This window comes from Hemibagrus wyckioides, linkage group LG19 (assembly GCF_019097595.1).
Source record: "Hemibagrus wyckioides isolate EC202008001 linkage group LG19, SWU_Hwy_1.0, whole genome shotgun sequence".
NCBI lineage: Eukaryota > Metazoa > Chordata > Actinopteri > Siluriformes > Bagridae > Hemibagrus > Hemibagrus wyckioides.
The window spans coordinates 12,837,221-12,858,809 of NC_080728.1; the positions used below are offsets into that span (position 1 = coordinate 12,837,221).

At 42.1% G+C, this 21,589-nt stretch overlaps 1 protein-coding gene across 1 annotated transcript; it reads right to left on the reverse strand.

Moving 5' to 3' along the window:
• Positions 1–1,149: 1,149 nt before the first annotated feature.
• On the reverse strand, positions 1,150–20,111 carry cand1 (cullin-associated and neddylation-dissociated 1). The gene is made up of 15 exons (XM_058417088.1): positions 19,752–20,111; positions 13,164–13,307; positions 11,429–11,583; positions 11,204–11,327; positions 9,639–9,895; positions 8,094–8,199; positions 7,157–7,302; positions 6,162–6,454; positions 5,882–6,023; positions 4,016–5,509; positions 3,640–3,735; positions 3,370–3,539; positions 3,123–3,287; positions 2,400–2,507; positions 1,150–2,302 (listed from the first exon to the last, which is right to left on the reverse strand). Exons 1-15 carry the CDS (start codon positions 19,817–19,819, stop codon positions 2,078–2,080), a joined length of 3,693 nt encoding a protein of 1,230 aa, XP_058273071.1. The 5' UTR covers positions 19,820–20,111; the 3' UTR covers positions 1,150–2,077.
• Between the last annotated feature and the right edge of the window lie 1,478 nt (positions 20,112–21,589).

Here is a 21,589-nt window from a genome sequence, read left to right on the forward strand (position 1 = left end):
AGGGAGAATTTACCCTTAAGACAATGCAAAACAGATCAGTATCTTAACTTGTGTGGTATATGAAGCATAGCATATTATACATGATGTCTTTTTTTCCCCTTCGCTCATTATGGTGATGTAGTCAAAAATTAAACAACGTATAGGAGGCGTCGAGTATCTCCAGGCATGGGGGTTGATTCCTGCCTTCATTATATGTGTATGTTCTCCCAGTGCTTCAGGGGGGTTTTCTCTTTCCCAGACTAAAGACATGTGGTGTAAGCTGACGTCTAATCTGTCTGTAGTGTGTGAATACGTGCATGTGCAATAGATTCACACCCCATCTAGGGCGTCTCTCAAATACCCTGGGACTGTATCTAGGCTCCCTGTGATGGATAAGTCCTAAAGAAAATGGATAAATAGGGGAAGGTGTAAAAAAAAAAAAAAAAAAAAAAAAAAATCCCTGCCTTTTGAAGGAAGACTAAATAGTGATTACCATATGCTGAATCACTAGCAATATGAAAAAGAAAATGCCTTTAATACCCAGGATTCTATAAGCACCATGCAGCATAATCAATGTGTGGGATTTATTACAAATATGTCTTTCTCCAGACACTGCATACTGTTAGACTCCTTCCTCCCTGCCTGCACATTTCTAAAATCCATCACAAAAATCAAAGATTATGTTGTTATATGCCAAGGAATGCATCATGCTGCTGACAAACGATTAATTCCAGTGTCCCAATGCTCCTCTCTTGGTATCACAACTGATTTTGTTTATGCAAAAACACAGCAAAATGACTTCGCCGAGCACAAAAATAAATAAATAAAAGTGAGCAGAAAATGATTTTTAGTGACGTTATGTCTTAAAGAATGTCCGTGCTACCGGCACATGGAGCATACGATTACTTTACTTCCTAGACCGTGATTTATATTTTGGTAATCAGGGCATCAGGACAACATTCATCACCCTTAACACTATGATATGTTGAGTAATTTCCTGTGAAAAACAAAGATATAGTACAAGAACCTAAAGCTAAAAAGGCAAGGTTACTAAACCAACCTGGAAATCTGATACACACACACACACACACGTGTAATGCGAGGGTTCTGTATGCTGTAACACAACCCTACAGATAATCACACAATACTCTCCACTAATATTTTTATTCACATGTGTGAAACTCATGTCCATACAGAGCAGTTATTTCTCATAGCAATGTTGATTCAGATTTCACTTCTGTATGTTTCTGCCAAACAAAAACGGTCAGAAAATCTTACACACACACAGAGTGTATTTAGGTCACTGGATGTCTAATACATGCTGTTTACACCATGTAAATCTGCAGATGGTGGGAATGTTAAACTGATGTTTAGGGGTCAGGTAAAAAGGAGGTGAATAAAGCAGTATTCACTCGCCCAACAGCATCCTCCAACCATGCCACTGGTTCTTTAATAGAATAATTTCTAACAGGTATGTCTCTCTGGGAGCTCACCAACCTGTCAACCAGCAATTTAGACAAAGTGATGAGACAAAAGATGACGTTTAACTTGTACAAAAACACCCATTAAAACTGGTCTGGTATGAAGAAAAAAAAAAAAAGGATAAACAAGAACAATGGTCCTTAGATCAGAGGGACTGACTTAACTCTAACATGTACCCCTGTCAATCCGATAAGAGTCTACGGTGAAGAATGAAACGAATATATCTCCCCCATCAAAAGTATAAGCATCACACACAGTCCGTCTCAAGGATGTCTGTCCAAGTCCCTCAACTCAGCAACAATCAAAGGGAGAAAAGCAAAGAACGATGAACAATTTCTCTATTTTGGGAAACAAAAAAAATAAAACAAAAAAATCAAGGGACAAAAAAGATGAACATTGTGATAAGCTCTCAAGCTTAAGAAATGGAACGTCTTCCTTTTTTTTTTTAATAATTTTGAGCTTTTTCATATTTTAAGCCATTTCATGTTTTTAAGCTTTTTTTTTTTTCCTCCTATAATTGTTGATTCAATGCAAGGCATGGAACAGTAAAAGGGTCCCCCAGGATTGTTGCAGCTTTTTGTTTGCGAGCGAAGGTGGTGAGTGTGCCTGATGTGGTTTAACTGGTGTCCATGGACTCCATGTTGGCCGAAGACGAGTCCCTCTGGATGCTGTCGAAGATGGCAGCGAGCTCAGGGTTGGAGCTGATCTGTGACTGAAACTCGCTCATCAGGGGGCTCTTCTCCGCCTCGGGGATGGTGAGCAGAGCCGCCACCGCCCGCATGGCTGACCGCTTCAGCTCGTCCTGCTTCTCAAACTCCTGCTTCACGGAGTTCGCCTTTACCTAAAAGAGCATGAAAGCAGTTCAGATAAGCACTGCTACAAGCACACACTGTATAATAAAGGAGGGGTTCCTTGTGGGAGAACCATTATTTATTCACCTTTGTAGTACATGTGGCTCTGAGAGGCTCTACCAGTCTGTCCAACCTCTGCAGAACAGCACTAGGACACAGAGTGGAGAGTCGGGCCAGCATCAGGAATGTCAGCATCTAAAAGGGAGGGGAAAAAAATACATTAGAGGCGTAATTGGATCTGTATTTATATCTGTTCAGAGCTCCAAACATCTGTATGTAAACCGTAAAGTGGGTGTGGCCTAAATCAGAATGAAAACACTGGGGGGAAAATCTGTCATGGTGTGTGAATTCTGCCTCTGACAACTTCTTAACCTCAGCTATTTTATTCGAGTTCATAACTGATCTGTTCCACTCAAATGGTTATTTTATTATGTTTGATTAAATGAATAATTTAATTGGCTTGAATACCCAAATTATAAACAAACAAGCAGCCTAATAAACCATCCTAACCAGGACCAGGCTGTAACTGATGTGAACAATATAGCCTCTCTTTTTCCTGCAAGTTTCATACTTTTCTTTTTTTTTTTTGCTGTATTAAATAGGATCCTAGTCCTGGTGCATACCTCTGTGCATCTCTAGACTAAATTCTCTTTATCTGTAATATATAATACACTGCAGAGGCTTTGATATGACTACACATTTCTTTTCATTCTTTCATCTTCCGCATTTGACAAACGATCTGAACGGCAAAAAGCTTTAAAGCCATAAAAGATTCATAGCTTGGTGCACTAATGAGGAGTAATGCTCTACCTTGATATCGTAATGGTCTTTGAGTCCGTCTTCAACATGGTTAAGGAACTCAAAGATGTCAAGTCTATCGAGGCAGCTGTCTAGAAGAGTGTACATGCACTCGAAAGCAGCCTTCCGGATGTCAAGCCCGTCATCCACCGTGTGCTTGAACGGACCCATTTCAACCTAACACACAGCAAAGATGAGCGCTGAAAGGATTGAGACATTGACAATTGTAACAAATGAGAAGAAAATAAGTGACGCCTACCTCTCTAATCAGCTCTTTGCGCACTTTGGTCTCGTTGTATAAGTGAGGAAGTACAGTGTCCAAGAGGTCTCGGATAAGCGAGGGTTTATTATGGGCTGCAGAGTTGAATGTCACAAGGGCTACTCTTCGCACGTTAAGGTCTGGGTCTTCCAATGTTTTTAGGAAATCACCTAAAATTATTGTTAAAAAAGATTAAATAAAAATAAGAGGGAAGTGTTAAAAAAATTTTTTAAGGGGAAAATAGTTGCAGTCTGAAAGCAAAGCGCTTACCTATGCAGTTTTTCAGTAGAGGATCAATTGTCTGTGGGTGGTCTGAAATTGTAAACTTTACAGCAGTAACTACTGAGCTTCTGGCATAAGATGATCCTGCGAGGGGAAAAAAAGAAAGAAAGTAAATGGTACTGCACTGAAAGTAGATAATTAAACTCAAGTATGATTCATCTTTGTCCTCCTGCAGCCCTACTATGACATCTAACAATGCTATTTTTCAGCACTAATGAGTTCCATACTTTTCATACCCTTGGTCATCATGAACCAGCTCACATTTCTTAAATTCAAACCTAGCATATAACACTAGGACACCATGCACAGTTTAGCTATGTTTACTGCTGGAATGAACTAAAGAAATCTCAAGTGTGATGCTGACCTGATAGAAGATAGCCCTTTAGCCTAGGCAGTAGTGTCTCAGGGTCTATAAGAGTGAGCTTGCCCAGGCATTCTGCCACCACGTTGCGGGTGCCTTCCTCTGTACACTCACAGTGCTTGAGCAACAGAGACCACACGCTCTCTACGTACGGCTTGAGGCCACCTACTGATGCTGAGCTGATGATCTCTTTGAGCGAGTGCAGCAGCAGGTACTGGCGCTTGGGTTGGCCCGAAATCTCTTGCAGCACGAAGGGCAGGTACTCAGGCAGGTTGCCCACGCTGATGCTTCCCAATGCATAGGAGGCAGCTGACTTGACCTCTTCGCTGGCAGAGGAGAAGGCGTCCAGGATCACTGTTTTGAGTTCAGGTTGGCCACTCAGGTCTACATGGTGACCCACCTCACCCAGGGAGAGCAGAGCCAGCAGGCGGATAGAGTCAGTGGAACGCGAGTTCTTGACGTCCTGGATGAACTGACCGACTACGGCTGGGCCCTCTTTAGGGCAGGCACGGGTGAGGGCTGCCACGCACTTGGCGATGGAGTAGTATGACTGCTTGTGGGTGAGTGAGGCGCTCTGTGCATACACAGGGCTGGTGAGCATGCGTAGCAGGTCCATGTAGCCCAAGCTGGCCGTGCCAGTGGCCACTAGAGCCTGGAAAAACTCTAGCATAGCGCCAAGAGCACCACCCTGCAGCAGCGGTGAGCGCACCAGAGCAATGAGCTCTGAGAGGATGGAGCCGCTGATCTTGGCAAGAGAGTCTGGGTGCACGCGGGCTAGCGTGGTCAGGAAGCTGATGGCCATCTGTGAGACGTGCATGTCACTCTCGCTGATAAGCGGTGGCAGCTCATCCAGCACAGCGTCAATCATAGCTGGCGTCACACTGTCACTGTAGTTCTTAACCAGTATGTCCAGCGCTGCCAAAGTGCTTAACTTCAGCGCCCGTTGATTCTTGCGCAGAAACGACGCCAAGATCGGAACTGCATCGGCTAGGATGGGACGCAAGTCGATCTTGAGAGGTGAGCCAGCAATCAGTGTCAGAGCTTTCACTGTGGTCAATCTGGTGATCTCGTTCCTCAGCCGCTCCAGAAAGATGCAGAGCGTGCCTGGGAGATCTGCACCCAGACTATCACCAAGGTTGCAGATGATCTGGCCCATGCAAGAGATGGCACGCTCTTTGACCTCCTGATCGATGTCAGCTGCCTTGAGACGCTTGATGGTGCAGGCAAAGAGGTCGCTGATGTAGGGCGAGGCATCGAAGGCATCCGACTGGTCGAGGGGCCGGATTACCCGCACCAGCTGTTGGGTGACCAGCAGGGCTTCTGAGGTGATCTTGTAGAAGGGATCGCCCACACAGGCCACTACAGGGGGCACCAAGGCCTGAACATGGGGGTGGAAGACTTGAGGCTGGTGATTGCACAGGATCACATATAAACAGGACAGGGCATCAATCTTCAGGTTGGAGGAGCTTGATTTGTCATTTAGAGAGAATATGATTCCTAAAGAAAGTGGAGGGAAAAGATATTAGAAAGAATTAAAAAAACCCATGGAAGCACAGGGAAGGGCTTCAAAATAGAACATTCATAAAGCTTTACTACATTGTCTGAAGCACCAGTGATCTAGTCTTCACATGGAATATGCCATGGATGAGGATTTTTTAATTCGTTTAACATTACTCAAAGAAACAAACACACAATGATATGATTTGAAATGTTCTGCTTCAACACACTGTGTATTATAATATGTTTTTCACAATTTATCACAATACTGACATTAAGTCATCATGTTGCCCAGCCCTAATATGAACTGAACAAATGTGTGTAGAAACACTGAGGCCACTGTAAAACACAGGGGATGCCAGAGGCACATACCTGGGACGAGCACTGGGATGTGCTGAGTCAGAGCCCCAGGGAGCACATTTACCAGCTCTGTCAGCATGTTGAAGCAGCACTGCCTGGTCTTCACACTCTTCTCCTTCATTTGTTTATGCAGGGCTTTCACGATCATGGGCACCTACAAAAACAAGCACAATTTGCTTATAACCTCAAAATTTAAAGCTATACAATGCGTTTTGCTTATGAAACGTGAATGTAATCCTGTGTATACACAGTATATACAGAGAGAGAAAGAGAAAGAGAGGGAGAGATCCACCTGGCTCTGCAGCATTGTCAGTGGAGTCTCGCCTTGCTCCATAGCATCAGGGTCACACAGCCAGCTCTGTGCTGGCCGTGTCTGTTTGAGCAGGGAAAGATAGGCGTGGAACACATCAGCCTTTACGTTCTCCTCACGTTCCTTAAATCGGGCGATAAGTGCTGGGGAGACTGTGCGGTAGAACTCGGGCAGCATCTCATGTCGGGTGCTCACCACAGCATCCAGGCATTTAGCTGCCGCTCGCCGCACCTTCCAACTCATGTCATCATCATCGCTGTATTCATCATCACTTCCTGCAACGGTTCCCAGCAACAGAGATGGTCATGCGTAGATAAACAATTCGCCACAGCTGTAGAGCTACAGTTACAATTACTTCTTTGAGCATATTTTCCAAAAGCCTTTCATTTTATCACCTTTAACGGCTTCTCCACAGAACCCTCATTTAACAGCCTTGACTCAGTCGAATGAGACAGTACATGCTCATCACAGGGAGCAGAAAAATGTTCTCTCAACGTCCAAATGGCTCTCGGTGCTCATCTTCAGTGACACTCAAGGGCACAGTGACACTAGCACTTTGAAGCTCATCTACTCTTTAGTTAGAGAAGATAGAGCCATATAGAAAAACAACTTCATATGCAAATAAATGAACAGGAGGGGGGAAAAAAAAAAATGAAGGACCTTTATTTTTCCTAGTCATGCGCTCAAGCTTTTACGTCTGATGTAATTGCCTGAAGACAGTCTGACACACCACCCACACCTCAGAATGAGAGGAGAGCCATAAGAGTGCCATGTGAGAGACCAGTTATCAATCTGCTGCTTTTAGGAAGTGCCATAGGCTCCAACAGACTCAATATGGAGACTCAATACCAAATTGCTTACGGATGGTTCTCATTTCACACTCAGAGTAAAACAAAGGGTTTTTGTACAATGCTAAGAAACTTATCCACCCAGCAAAGGCTGGAAACAGACTTCATCCAACATGTAGTCTTAAATACCTTGGTAGTCTTCATCGACACCATCAGCATCCATTGCGTTCTCATCTTCGTCCTCATCATCATAGTTGTAGTTAGGGTCATAGGTTAAGTACTTGAGGCAGATGTTGATGATTGTTGGGACATGGGGGTAGACTTCTTTTGGACACCTAGGTACGGAAGCAAAGAGTGTGTTACCGGATTAGCCACATTTCTGAAAACTATTCAAAATTAATGCACATGCCCAGTGGGGTTACAGTAGGCTGTGTTCTCTTCTGTTCAGCTCTCAGTCTGCAAGCTTATCTTGGAAAAACACAAGCAGATAATCCTCTCTACATATCTGTCACTTCTCCAGCTGAAGAAATACAGTGTGTGTTTAAACCCATAGAAAGCACATTTCTTGAGAGTACTAAAAGAAAAATGCTGTAAAGAGAAAAAGAGTGGGTGGCTGAAATTCATTTCCCCCACTGGAAGCCACTATAATGAGGTGATGAGGAGATAAGGAGATGAGGTGACTGTGAATAAGCAAGAACAAGTATTCTCTGACATTTACGAGGCTGGATCCACAGTATCCGAACTCCTCACCGTGTCTATTTTCCCCATCGGAGGTGTTTTATATCGAGAGAAAAGCAAATACTTTACCTTACACTTTACATGACTTGGAAATAAAAACCTGTCAAGTGAAGATCTCATCCTCCATTAGTTCGATTTGACCGGGGCAGGATCAGAACAGGATGTGATGAGAACTACGGCTACACGAGACTCTTCCTTTCCCCAGGAATTATTTACATTACTCAGTATTAGTAACAGTATTTAACTAGCTCATCATTCTCTGGGGTAAAATTGGGTTAACCTCCATGAACCCTGGCAACCAGATCTTGCCACTGTACAAGTTTTTCTACTTTCTTGATGGACTTGCTAATGACTGTCCGATTTGTGTAGATGTCTTGCAAATACAAACCTCCTGACGAAGGACTCAAAAGCTTGTATGCAGTATTCCCTCAGCTCGTCATCATCAATGTTACAGAACTTCACCACTAATGGAATGATCTTCTCCAAGTACTCGCCTGTAGAGGACATGAACAGTGAACAGCACCGTTAACGTTCATCCATCTATTACGAACATGTCGGCTAATCTTTAAAGCAACAGCTGGAGGACTGAATTTAAAATTTGGAAAATCTAAGTAGTAAAACAACCAGAATATTGTCTGATAAAAGCTTTTCTTTTTAGCCCAGATGAATAAAAGATGTCACACACGAAACTTAATTAAAACTAGTAGCAGGGGAAAGAACTACAAAATTGCTTTGAATGCACTTGACTGAAGTAATCTTGCACATCTTAATCGCTGCTGTCTTTGTCTCATCAAACAGAGCTGGTAATTGGCCGACGGCTGAACACGCTCGCTAGCACAGCTAACCTAAATGACTTTTCAGTTCATTTCACCCGCGCCGATCTGGGTGCATCTCGTGGGATGCGGCACAGTGACGAGGTGACAGGTAATAACTGTGTGACTGCGGATCACCCCGTTGCCTGTCACACGCTAACGTTCCAGGAACTTGTACAGCCTGCTTCCAGAGCGTTATTTTCTCCTCCATATCCCCGGTACTCCAGGTGCAGCCCAGGGACTCTCAGAGATCCCTGAAGCAGAGCCATGAGCTCGACAAGTTTTTCAATTTTTTGACAGTAGTGGGAATTACAGCCCATTATCAAAATTACTATAGACATCGTCAGCCTGATTGAACTGAACGGGCTTTAATAAAACTCAAAACAAGCAGATCTATAAACGTCAAATTGAATCTAATGACGAATTTAAATGAAACGATGCTCTAGCAATGAAAAGCTCAGAAATAAAAGCTGTAATAAATAACTACAACATTATTGTAGATATTTGAATAATGTGTCTAATATCTGAATAATTGGATTATGTTCGTTGAATAACTGCACCAAGAGGATCAGCAGCAATCCATGACTCCGCTATCCGAATAAAAATATCTATAAGTGTTTATTTCTGTTATTCTACAAATAAGCAATGAATTGTGTAAAAGAAAAACAGTATGCAGGCGCCTAAAGCAAAGTTCAGAATTGGAACACTAATACAACAACAAAATCCCCCAGTAACCCTAAAGCCCTGTAAATAAAAAGAACTCTGACTACAATATGCATATATTAATAGATACAAACAAATCCATTCTGACAGCAGATCCTGAATTCACCATTCACATGTTCCTACACTTCAGAGGGTTTCTCTTATTCCAGCGTAGGTGTGTATTTGAGGATTTGTTACATGATGATTATAATATCAAAGGGATTATTAACAGATTACTAGGCTACACAAACATGGCTAGTAAGGCCATTCAGGAACTTTAAGCTCACAGAACTAAAAATGTGCCTTGGGAGAAATTTGCTACCATTGTGACTGCAAATGTGGTGCATTTCAGATAAGCACTTATTACAGTTTTATGTCTAGAGAACGTGAAGTTTAAAAGAAAACGACAATTTTCTCACCGATTCTGTGGCCAGCTTGTCGGCTGATGGCGGCAATGCATTGGATATAAGTGCGAGTGGTGGACATGGAGTCGTTGCGTGAGAGTTCGGACAATAAGTGCTCGATGAGGTCTACAAAGACGAGGTTCCCACAGCTCATGACCAGATGACCCAGAGCTATAATGGTCCTCTTCCTCACAGCCAGCCGAGGGCTGGTCAATTGGGGCAGCAGGCAGCTCAGGATGGATGGGTGAAAGTTCACCAGCAGGCCTCCTTGTCTAAACAATAATATTGGAAAATATCAGCTATCTTCATCTTTAAAAGTCGAAAATAAGCACTTCCCAAGTACTAAGTACAGAATGTACAATTTGACCAGCATGTGAAAGTTTGTGTCTGGGCATGCACAGTGTTCTAAGTGGGGAGCCTCAGGATGTGAATGTTCACTGCAATACTTCTGATGGTTTATTTTCCTCCTCCAACTCATTCAAATAAGACGACTATTTTGACATTAGCATGCTTTGCTTATTCGATTCTACAACAAAAGGATATTAATATTTGTTTACAACATTTCTGGATAAAATAAAGGTTAAAAAATAGATGAAACTTCCTCACGTTCTACATGAAGCATCAAGAATGTCACTTTTCATGTTTAGGAAAAACACATACATGGATATGATTTTGATTAGAAATTGTAGGGAGTCAGGTTTTGATCGTTCAATTTGTGAGTATACTAAAATGTTGTTTTTTTTTTTTTTTTAGAATAAAAATATGACCAAAAGATATGAAACCACATGCAAGTAGAACATTTAATACACTGGCTTAAATGGATTACGAGAGCTCTGCCTCTTGGAGTATTTCTGTGGAGTTTACAGCAAAGTTTCCCCTGATAAGTGTGTTTTCTAACCTGAGCTTTTGCTTGATGGTCATCAACACAAGAAATCGGTACTGGAGTATTTAGTGTTTTGTTTTTGCATTTAAACCCATCTCGGGCATTTAATGGTTCAGAATTCAGCCATGAACATAATCACAACTTGTGGGCTAGTCAGAGCCCTACTTAAGTGCTGATAGTATAATAAAATTATATCTGGGGGGAAAAAAAAATATAGTGGTAGTATTAATCAGCTACAACAGCTGCTAAGCGAAGAGCTTTATGAGCTCTGCTTCTCTCCACTGCGTATTCAAACACTAGAAACGGCCCAAACAGTCAATTTGACTTAAAGCTGTACTTCAATTTCCAACAACATGAGAGACATCATGCGGTGCTGATCAAAGCCCATGGTGTCTTTACTCTGTAGTTAAGTCCAAAGAAATGAGGGCTTGGATTAACTTTGCTCAGCTATTGGGTTAAATAACTTATCCCAGCCTTGATCTCAAGAGTCTGTTCTGATGTTCTGTTGATTCATTCTTTATTTATAGAAGACAAGTATCTACAATTAGAATTCTGCAGTGAACAGTGCTGCTAGACCCACTTTTGTGTACCAATCATTTCTATACCAGTAAATTAAATAAAGAGGACACAGAGAGGAAGTTCTCTAATCTACTACAGCAGCCATCTTTCTCACATCGGGATCGTGTATGGAGTGTACCTGCACAGCATGTCAGCCATGATGTCCAGGGCTTCCAGTTGCACGGACACATCCTCCTGCTTGGCAATGGCACTTGTGAGCCGGCCTGTTATCTTTTTACAAACACTGGCAGCAAGGGCAGACCCTGTGGGGGGGGAACAGAAAACTGTCTGAATGTGACCGCACTTAAGAATGCTGTGTCTTAGGAGAGAAAATCTCAGAATGCAGGGGTTTCAGGAAGATTACCGCTAGATGCTGGTGGGAGCTCCCCAATCACCGTCTTTAGACCGATGCTGGAAATGTCTCGAAGCTGCTCTTTATCTGACAGCATGTTCGTGCACAGCGTATCCACGATCGTCTCGACCTGGTACTCCTTCACTTTGCTCACGAGTGGTCCCAAACTACGACACAAATCACCAACATTTTAACGACAGCCCATAAACAGACTTTATTTAGTAAGCACAAGGGTTTATATCCGTGCCTATTTTCTAGAGACAAGTGTGTTTTTCTTTGTGCTCAACAATGCCTTGTACTTTATGAGCTGAAATCAGTGCAGGATTAGGAAACAGTAATTTATGACTGAGTTAAATAGTTCATTATTCATTTAATTATCTCTGAACTAATTAGAGAAGTGGACAAATCACAGCCTGAGCTTTAGGTATCTGCTGGACAAAGTATACAGCTCTGGAAAAAAAAAAATAAGAGTCCACTGCAAAATAATGAGTTTCTTATGTATTTTTCTTCCAGGTTCATGTATTGGTGAGATGAACAGTTTCGTGTCATTTTTTGTAAACTGCTAACAATATTTCTCCTAAATTCAAAATATAACTATTGTTATTTAGAGTGTATATTTAAAGGAAATGACAACACATAAAAATAACCCAAGATCATGCAGTATTTGCAGAGCTTTAATAACTCAAATAAAACAAAATGCAAATCATTTGTAAACTAATTGTGTTAATGCTTTGGATAAATATCATTAAGAAATCAGTATTTGGTGGAATAACCCCGATGTGCACGCCTTTTAGCTTCGTGCTCTCCACCAGTTTTTCCACATTGCTGTTGGGTTACTTTATACCACTCTTTTTGATGGTTTGTGACCGTCCATCTTCCTCTTGATGACATTCCAGAGGTTTTCAATAGGGTTCAAATCTGGAAATTTGGACAGTGGTCTCATTTTTTTTTTTTCCAGAGCTGTACATCCTACTTGCTATCAACTTTTCCCAGAGCATTATATCGGGTGTGCATGCTTAAACATAATGCACTTCTCAGTGATGTGATGCATGTCGATGCTGTAGGTCTAGATGTGAATCCTGCTGCACTACAAACACATCCACATCCAAGGTCCTGGCTTCTAACTGGTGCCTGGTTCTAAAAGATCTCCCTCCTCTAATACAAGACCTTCATCTAGTAACAACTTTCATCCGAAAGGTAAAAAGCTTCTTACAGAAACCAGTAGCACACACTTACAGTCATGATAATCACTGCATACGAAGTGCAAACTTTTTCCAAGTCTGTATAGAGTTATATTCTTTTCCCCTGTATTTTTTTTTTTTTTTTTGTGACAAGAAATGGAAAATAAACGGTTGATCCACTGCGATTTTCTCAGGATTATGTTAATGAATGTAAATGAAGGCAAATTTACTCTGATGCTTAGCCCTAAACCACTCTGCTCTGTCAATCATCTACATTTTACACAGCTGTAGTCTCATGGAGCTGCGATTTCCCTGACAGTCGAAATCCTTAAAAAAAAAAAGCTAACATGCAGTCATGGTGAGGACATAAACTGGCAACACAGTGAGCATTCTTTCATCCTGGTGTTTCAGACATACTTACAACTAAAACTAGCTCCAGTACATGAATGTAACAACCCTGTTAAAGATCCACTGTGGATGTTTTTGTGGGCAAGAATTGTTTTCATGTATATATGTATATTTGTTGCATGTAAAAAAACATTCTACCAGCACAATCCTGCCAGTACCATTTCACTGCCAGGTTCTGAACTTCTCCGTTTTTGTCTTCCAGAAGTTTGAGGATCATCTTGACCACTTTCCTCTCGCTGTCGTCATCCAGCTTGATGGAGTCCTTCTGCAGCTCTGACATCAAGTCATTAGTGGCCATGAATCTGTAGGAACACAAGACATCCTGATTAAGCAAGAGACAGACGGTCTGCGTGTGTACAAACACAAACTACAGATTTGGCTGAGGTACAAAATAAAAAAAATGTTTGGTACTACTCGAAAGCTCATTAAGAGTTGCAGTTCAGATGGAGACATGAGCTGTAAAGGCATTTCAATCTGTTTACTTCTGCAAGCTCTTTATTTCCAATCTGTGATTGAGGAGATATAAAGAAACCGTTCATTGATCCGCTTTCCGTTCATCGTGAAGCATCGCCCTGGTCTTTTTATTATACTACAAATGTTCTTGCAAGATTTTTACTGAACATCATGGAGGTCTACAGAGATACAACTGAGTCAGGGAATATTTGTGAAAATAATTAAAACAAACTATCTACATCTATTACAATTTGGAGATCCTGTTGAACACATTTAACAGCAGACTTGATAAGCAGTGCTTCCAACCCGATCCCAATATCATGCATATGCAGCACATATTCATGAGATATTTTTAGTTCCCAGTACATGCCCAGGATTTAAACACATATTGTAGGCTGTATGCTAGTGAAGTGATGCAGAAAACCACCCATGACTGTCATGCTAGACTGAAAAACTTTACAGGAGCATTTGCCACCTCGAGGTTTAACAAATGATCTACTTTAAAAAAAAAAAAAAAAAAAAAAAATGAATAAAAGGAGGCGGTGGGGTGAATATTAATGCAAGCCGCTACATGACCATATAGTCATAGTGCAAGCTTATTAGACTACATATAGCTGCATGTTATATGGACTAAAAAGAATGTTCAACATCTAGGACACCTGAAGCACTGATGACACACCCATTCCTAAAAAAGGCTTCACACTCATTAAAATATTAGGTGAAATGCATCATATTACTAGGGCAAAGTCATATATCCTGGAATAGCATGATAGCGATGTGTGCGTAATTCAGACACGTCGATTTCAGCACTTTTAATCTTCGTCGAATGACTGAAGTAATGTGCAGCTGAGTCCACACTTACTGTCAGTGATTCATGAAAGCAAAAAAAAAAAAAAACAAAGCACCATGTGTGAGTTTCCATTCATTTGTGTAAATATTGAAGTAACTATTTTACCCTACAGTGAAGGAGTACGAGTTGGACAGTTCTGTGGACTGTGCACTTTCTTACAGTAAATCATTGTGAATTTTTAAACTAGATCTAATGGGGTAGAAAAACATGGATGGCTGATGCTTGGGTCACAGGAAACGTACGCCATTATATGGGGTCGCTGTCCCTAAAAATCAGCCGGCTCTCCCGTAGCTATCAACCAGGAAGGGGATACGGTCAACACATGCTCCCTAAAAGACATGCGAAGCAGCAATCATCTTTAAAGCTGCTCATGCTGCATCACAGGATAGCCTAGCACACTCAGAACAGACAGACAGACTTTACTTAGTCAATTACAAGACACAAAAATATGTCTGCCCTCTTCCACATACTTGAGTGTTGGCTAGCATTGCTGTGATTGACAGGGGAGAGAGACTATACTATTCCTCCCGCTCAGAGAGCATGGATACAGAGTGCTGTGGCATCACCGGGTTTCAAACACATTAGCATTGTAACCTGGAAAACAACCATGCAGTTGAGCTTAAGACACGTTAAAAATATAGCCCGTGAAGATAAAATCCAAACACATCCCCACTGTTTAATGTCCCCTCCAGAGCCACACCCAGTAAACATGGCGTTATGGTGGATCTGAATGCTAGTGTAAGTTCTTCTGCTTTCTGAATTGACAAACATTGTGACTGACAGGTGAGTAAAGATGCATTAAAGTCCAGATTGGTTATATAAAGACGATGTGCATCATTTTGGTCCCCCCCTTGCATTTCTTATGGACCCTGTAGTGCCACTGAGTCTCTGCTCAGAAGAAATATTTTATTGATAGCTGCCGGCTGGAGTAATGCAGTCAGTCCCAGACACTTAGGACTGCCAACGCTGGCATTATGAACTTAGCAGAAGGACATCCAGATGCCACATCTTCACAGGTAATACTCAAGAGCTAATTTAAACACATTTGCCTCTCATCTCACATGTCAGCAATTGGTAAACTCATCATAACCCACTTTGGGGTAAAAACCAGAGAAGATTAGCTTTTAGGTATCTATCCTGCCAGGGCGTGAACATCAAAGCTGCTGAGTCCGAGCATGATAAGTGAAGAAAAAAAGCATCCAAACTGAGACACATGCCTCCATCACACAGACAAATACAGCCTGTGAACAGCTGCTTTGGCATAGGTTTGATGGGAAGCAATTTTTAGAGAGCTGGAGACAGGATGAATAATGCATAGGGGTCCAATCAACTGCAGGGTAAATGAACGTCTGCACAAGGAAACAAAATGGCGAGCAAGCAAACCTTCCAATGGGGTAATTTTGTGCCGAAAAAGGAAATCAGAGCACACGGCAGATGAAGATTTAACAGGCATTTCTGCAAACCGCAAGGGCTGATAATGTGATACTAACAGCAACATGGACACATCTTAAATCTTTCAGTGCTGCATCTTACACTAATTTACCATGACCAGGAATATAAGCACTGGATGTTAATATGATGATATTAAAATACAGACTGGACTTCCATCTAATATTTTATACTAAAATATACATTAGAGTTAGGGAAAGGATTTTCAGTGACCCACAAGAGGGGAAATAATGATGTGTTGTAATGAAGCATCATTTTCTACTGCAATTACCTTCCTCCTCTTAATGACAGAAATACTGAATAGTAAAAAAGCTTTAACTGAATATCAGATCGATAGTTTGGCTTCCCACTGCTAGAGCTCACGCTTAATTAAAAGAAATTTTCGGAAAGTCATAATAATCTAACAGCCGGTACAGATAAGTGCATTTAATATGACACACACTGGTAAATGAAAACATAAATGAAGTCTCTAATTTAAAGGCAGTGCCTAGTGTAACATAAAAAGCATGGTGGAGCAAAACGATGCCGAAACGGTGCTTTCTTCCTTAAATGGGCTTAATCTGCAAACCTGAGGTACTTGACGCTCCTCCACTGTAGTGCACTTTTCACAGAGTTGTACTGAACGTTGTTGGAAATGTATTCTCTCTGTCCCGTGAGCTTCATATCTGACCACCTGCTCCATCCTGCTGCAGAGCAACAACCACCTGCTCCTGAGACTTGACAGTGCTCTCTGCATCCAAATATTCTTCCCACATGTAGGTTTTTTCATATTCTCTTACTGACTTTCTGCATAACAAACACCTATTTGGAAGCTGGCACTTAAACCCATTATCTGCCTATTTGTTTATGCAGAATTAATACACCTTCGCTTGTAACATGCTACACTACTGCACATATACATGTGACTCAAAATACACCGATCAGGCATAACATTATGACCACCTGTCTAATATTGTGTCGGTCCCCATTTTGCTCCCAAAACAGCCCTGACCCATCACGCACTGCGTGTTCTGACACCTTTCTATCAGAACCAGCATTAACTTCTTCAGCAATCTGAGCAACAGTAGCACGGGTGAAGCCTTCACTCGCTTCCTGCATCAATGAGCCTTGGCCGCCCATGACCCTGTCGCCGGTTCACCACTGTTCCTTCCTTGGACCACTTTTGATAGATACTGACCACTGCAGACCGGGAACCCCCCACAAGAGCTGCAGTTTTGGAGATGCTCTGATCCAGTGGTCTAGCCATCACAATTTGTCCCTTCGTCAAACTCGCTCAAATCCTTGTCCATTTTTCCTGCTTCTAACACATCAACTTTGAGGACAAAATGTTGACTTGCTGCTTAATATATCCCACCCACTAACAGGTGCCATTATGAGGAGATCATCAGTGTTATTCACTTCACCTGGCACTGCTCATAATGTTATGCCTGATCGGTGTAGATTACAACAGAAATGAAGAATCCTGAACTCTATCATGAGAAACATTCCCCCAAATAATGGCCTAAGAGCTCAGAGGACTTCAACAGGCATGCAACAGAGGAATCTGTTACACAACATCTACACAACAGCACTGGCACTGCTGACCATAACTAAACAAAAACAGCTATAGATTTTTTTTGGCTAAGCAAGGCGGCATTTCCCTGCTTGTTAAGATTGTTCTTTTTGGCTCAGCATGCCACACTCCCATTCAGCATATAATGACAAAATGATAAATACTTACAGCGTAAGTACTGTTTTACACAGTGCAATTTCAGCAGTGTTTTATTCCAAGACGTGCAGAAAACAGTAAAGAGCCCTCAGTATAATCGAGGTAATGCAGTGTGTAGGGAAAAAATGTGTTTAAAAGATGAAGAGGAGAAATTTTTAGTTATTTGTAAGTAAAGAGGACAACATGGCAAAATGAGCTTCTCTGTCCATTCACACGTTTTCTTGATGTCTGACCGTTCCGACTACCAGATCTGTAGCTGTCCCATGACGTTCACATAATCCTCCTATTATAAGTGTCCTAACACTGAGGTTTTAAACAAACATTTTAAAATGCCAGATGCACTTAAAGACCACAGATCTCTAACTGTGACCAAAGAATTCTTTTATAATGCGCAATTTCGGTCTGCAACAGCGATATGGTTCTGGAAATCGAGATAAGAGATTTTATCAAAATGAAACGCTCAACAAAAAAAAAAAAAAAAAAAAAAGAAAGAAAGAAAAACAGTTGGGGAGTTCTGAACACTATACAGCCAAAAGTATATGGACACCTAACCGTCATGCCCATATGTGCTTGGGGAATATATCAGTTCATATTTAATCCCCTTTTACTCCACTCCACTCTCTTAGGAAGACTTTCCCCCCCCAGATTTTTTCATTCATTCATGCACAGCAGCATTCGGACACTAATGTCTAGTCATGAGGTTTTGGGTTCAATCAGTGCTCCAGTTCATACTAAAGGTGTTCAATAGGGTTGAGGTCGGAGCTCTGAGCAAGACACACAGTTCTTCTGCTCTAAACTTAACACACTGTGTGTTTATTCACATCGTAAATTCACTGGCACTGATGCCAGCATTTACTTTGTGCACAGGGACACGATCATGCTGGAACATGTTTGGGCCTTTAGGTTCTGTGCAAAAGGGAAATTGTATTGCTGCAACATACAAAGACATTCTAGACAGCTCTGTGCTTAGACCTTTGGGGATGAGTGTGATGTTCTACACATACTTTTGGTCATACAACATATCCACACAAGAAACCTTTGTATAAAGATTTCATAATACACTTTTTCACCACTGACGTGTACTTCTTAAATGGTCGACTAATACCATTATATTGCCAAATTTCGGGACACCCATCAAAATCATTGAATTTAGGTGTTGTTTTTCAGGGCTTGGGCTCGGCCTCTTAGTTCCAGTGAAAGGAACTCTTAATGCTTCAGCATACCAAGACATTTTGGACAATTTCATTCTCCCAACTTTGTGGGAACAGTTTGGGGATGACCCCTTCCTGTTCCAACATGACTGTGCACCAGTGCACAAAGCAAGCAATTGCACAAACGTGACCATTCCACTAGAAACGTATTTGTGAGGTCAGGCACTGATGTTGGACAAAAAGGCCTGGCTCGTAGTCTCCACTCTAATTCATCCCAAAGGTGTTCTATCAGGTTGAGGTCAGGACTCTGAAGTTCCACCACATCAAACTCACTCATCCATGTCTTTATGGACCTTGCTTTGTGCACTGGTGTTCAGTCATGTTGGAACAGGAAGGGGTCATCAACAAACTGTTCCCACAAAGTTGTCCAAAATATTTTGGTATGCTGAAGCATTAAGAGTTCCTTTCACTGGAACGAAGAGGCCGAGCCCAACCCCTGAATTCAATGATTTTGATGGGTGTCTCAAAACCTTTGGCAATATAGTGTATATGGCACCGTGATATTTTTAGACCGTTATCATACCGGTAAACGATTTAAACCGTAACAGCCCCTTAGTCAGTGCTGAGTGACAGAAAAGTAGCCGGCTAAAGCTAACAGCATCAAGCCTTACTCCGGAGCCTGCTTTTAATAAAAAAACTAATTGGCAACATTATTAAACACAGTGCACAGTGTGCAGCCTTGCTTACAGTTTGTAAAGAGAACCCCCAGAGTTAGTTGTTAGCGCTATCATAAAGCTGCTGCTGCGATTTAGGTGGCTAGCTAACCTAGCATTGGTGTGCATTAGCATCCACAAAGCGAATTTAAAGCGCAAAGAAAAATGTGCAGGGAAGAACCAAAACACAATCACTGAGCATGACTGAACATAAACACGCGAGTCCAAGTCTGACAGCTAAGCTAGCACGCTAAGCTAACGCTAACCAACTCAACAAAACAGCGGATGATCCGCGGCCTAGCTAGCCAAGTTGTGCAGCGCTAGCTAAAAGCTAACCTCATCACCCATTTCAGCCGCCTCAAGCCCAACGATTGTAACCCCCCGTTGTCCTGCAATGTTCTCCATCACCCTTTACACCGCACCTGAAATCCTTGTCGCTCGAAGTCATCTTCTCCAGCAGATTAGAGATGTGATACGAAGCACTCGCCATGTTTGCAGTGCTGTGTGAATGACGGCTTTGCTAGCAACCACTTGTAAGTGTTGTAAGGCTGTTTCCTCCTTTTCCCCTCTCTCTCTCACTCTCTCTCTTTATCTCGTGTATGCGGTCGCAAAGTAAAGCCCGGTTCTCCACGATTTTCCTCGTTGTTCTTCGTCGCCAGGCGGGTGATCAGCGGCTGGACAGACTCGAGGAGACTTTCATCCCTTTTTCAGTTTGGGTGTTTGAATGAAGGTCCGACTTCGCCGTGCAGGAGAGGGAGGAGCCGCGGATCCACACCAGCGCCGTTACACGGGTCAAAGTTGAGGGGAAAATTCAGTGGGCGGGATTCCCAGTTTGAGTGACGGCTGGACGGTCGTATCCACGAACTGGAAACAAATCCAGGAAATGGGAGCGCTGGTTCTTTTTTAGCGACACACTGAATATCAGTTTACAAAAACAACGAAAAAGTAGACCAACAGGAAATAAGGGATGAGAGAGAGACACGATTTATAAAGGTTTATTAAACAGTCAAACCAAGCGAACAAATAAATAACATAGCAGGTTATAGGCGTACATGGATATAAAGGTGCTTATTAGACAGTCTATTAAACACACACACACACACACACACACACACACACCCACCAATCAGCAGTGCAGTGAACAGTAGGTCCCTGTGTTGTGATGGAAGCACGTAAAATGAGTAAGCATAAAAATCTGAGCACCTTTGACAAGGGACGAATTGTGATATCTAGAGCATCTCTAAAACAGCAGGTCTTTCCCCCAAAGACCATGGGGTTTCCCAGTGAGGAGAACAATGTGGTCTATCCACACAGTGATACAGTGCCCTTCATGATGCTCTCACTGGTCCTCGTGCAGAATGTAGTGAAGATGGATGGGGTTGTGTGCTCACCAGGAAACGGAGAGCATGCTGGGACTTGGTTAGAGAGGTGGTGTAAAGGGTCTTCTGTAATATACGCACCAAGCTACTTGATTGCCTCAACAATCACACGATTGATTAGATTACTTCAGATATCCCAGAATTCAACAATATTCTTTAACTAATTAAGTTACACATTGCTGGACTTGGCCTGGGTTCGAGTCTCGATCCCATTCACTGTTTGTGTGGAGTTTGCATGTTCTCCCTGTGCTTGGTGGGTTTCCGGGTGCTCCAGTTTCCTCCCACAGTCCAAAGACATGCTTCTAGGCTGATTGGAGTCTCTAAATTGCCCGTAGTGTGTGATTGCGTGAATGAGTGTGTGTGTATGTGTGTGTGCCCTGTGATGGGTTGGCACTCCGCCTTGATGGCCGGCTCCCCATGACCTGAGAATAGATCGGATAAGCAGTACAGATAATGAAAACAAAATTGCTGAACTTGGGCCCTTTGCAACAGAAATCTGTCACACACCATAAGAGATGATGACACATTCTATGTATTTGTCCTTGTGAGACATGGTAGATTCAAAGCCTATCCTAGATACACCATGGATGTGATGGCAGTCTGTCACAGAGCCCCATTCACACACTCATTCACTTTTAGGGGCAATTTAGGGCAGTATGAATGTTTTTTAAAAGGTGGGAGGAAACCAGAAAACCCAGTGGAAACCCACTGGTGGAATTATAGATTAGTTTTCCCTCTCTGGATTATTCATTCACCTCTGTGGCACTATGTACTAGTCTATGACTCAGTGAAAGGACAGCAGATTAAACATTATTTAAAATAAAATAAAAAAGTGAAGGCTCTGTCATCAGTGTATTACAATGGTTGCAATGATTGCAATG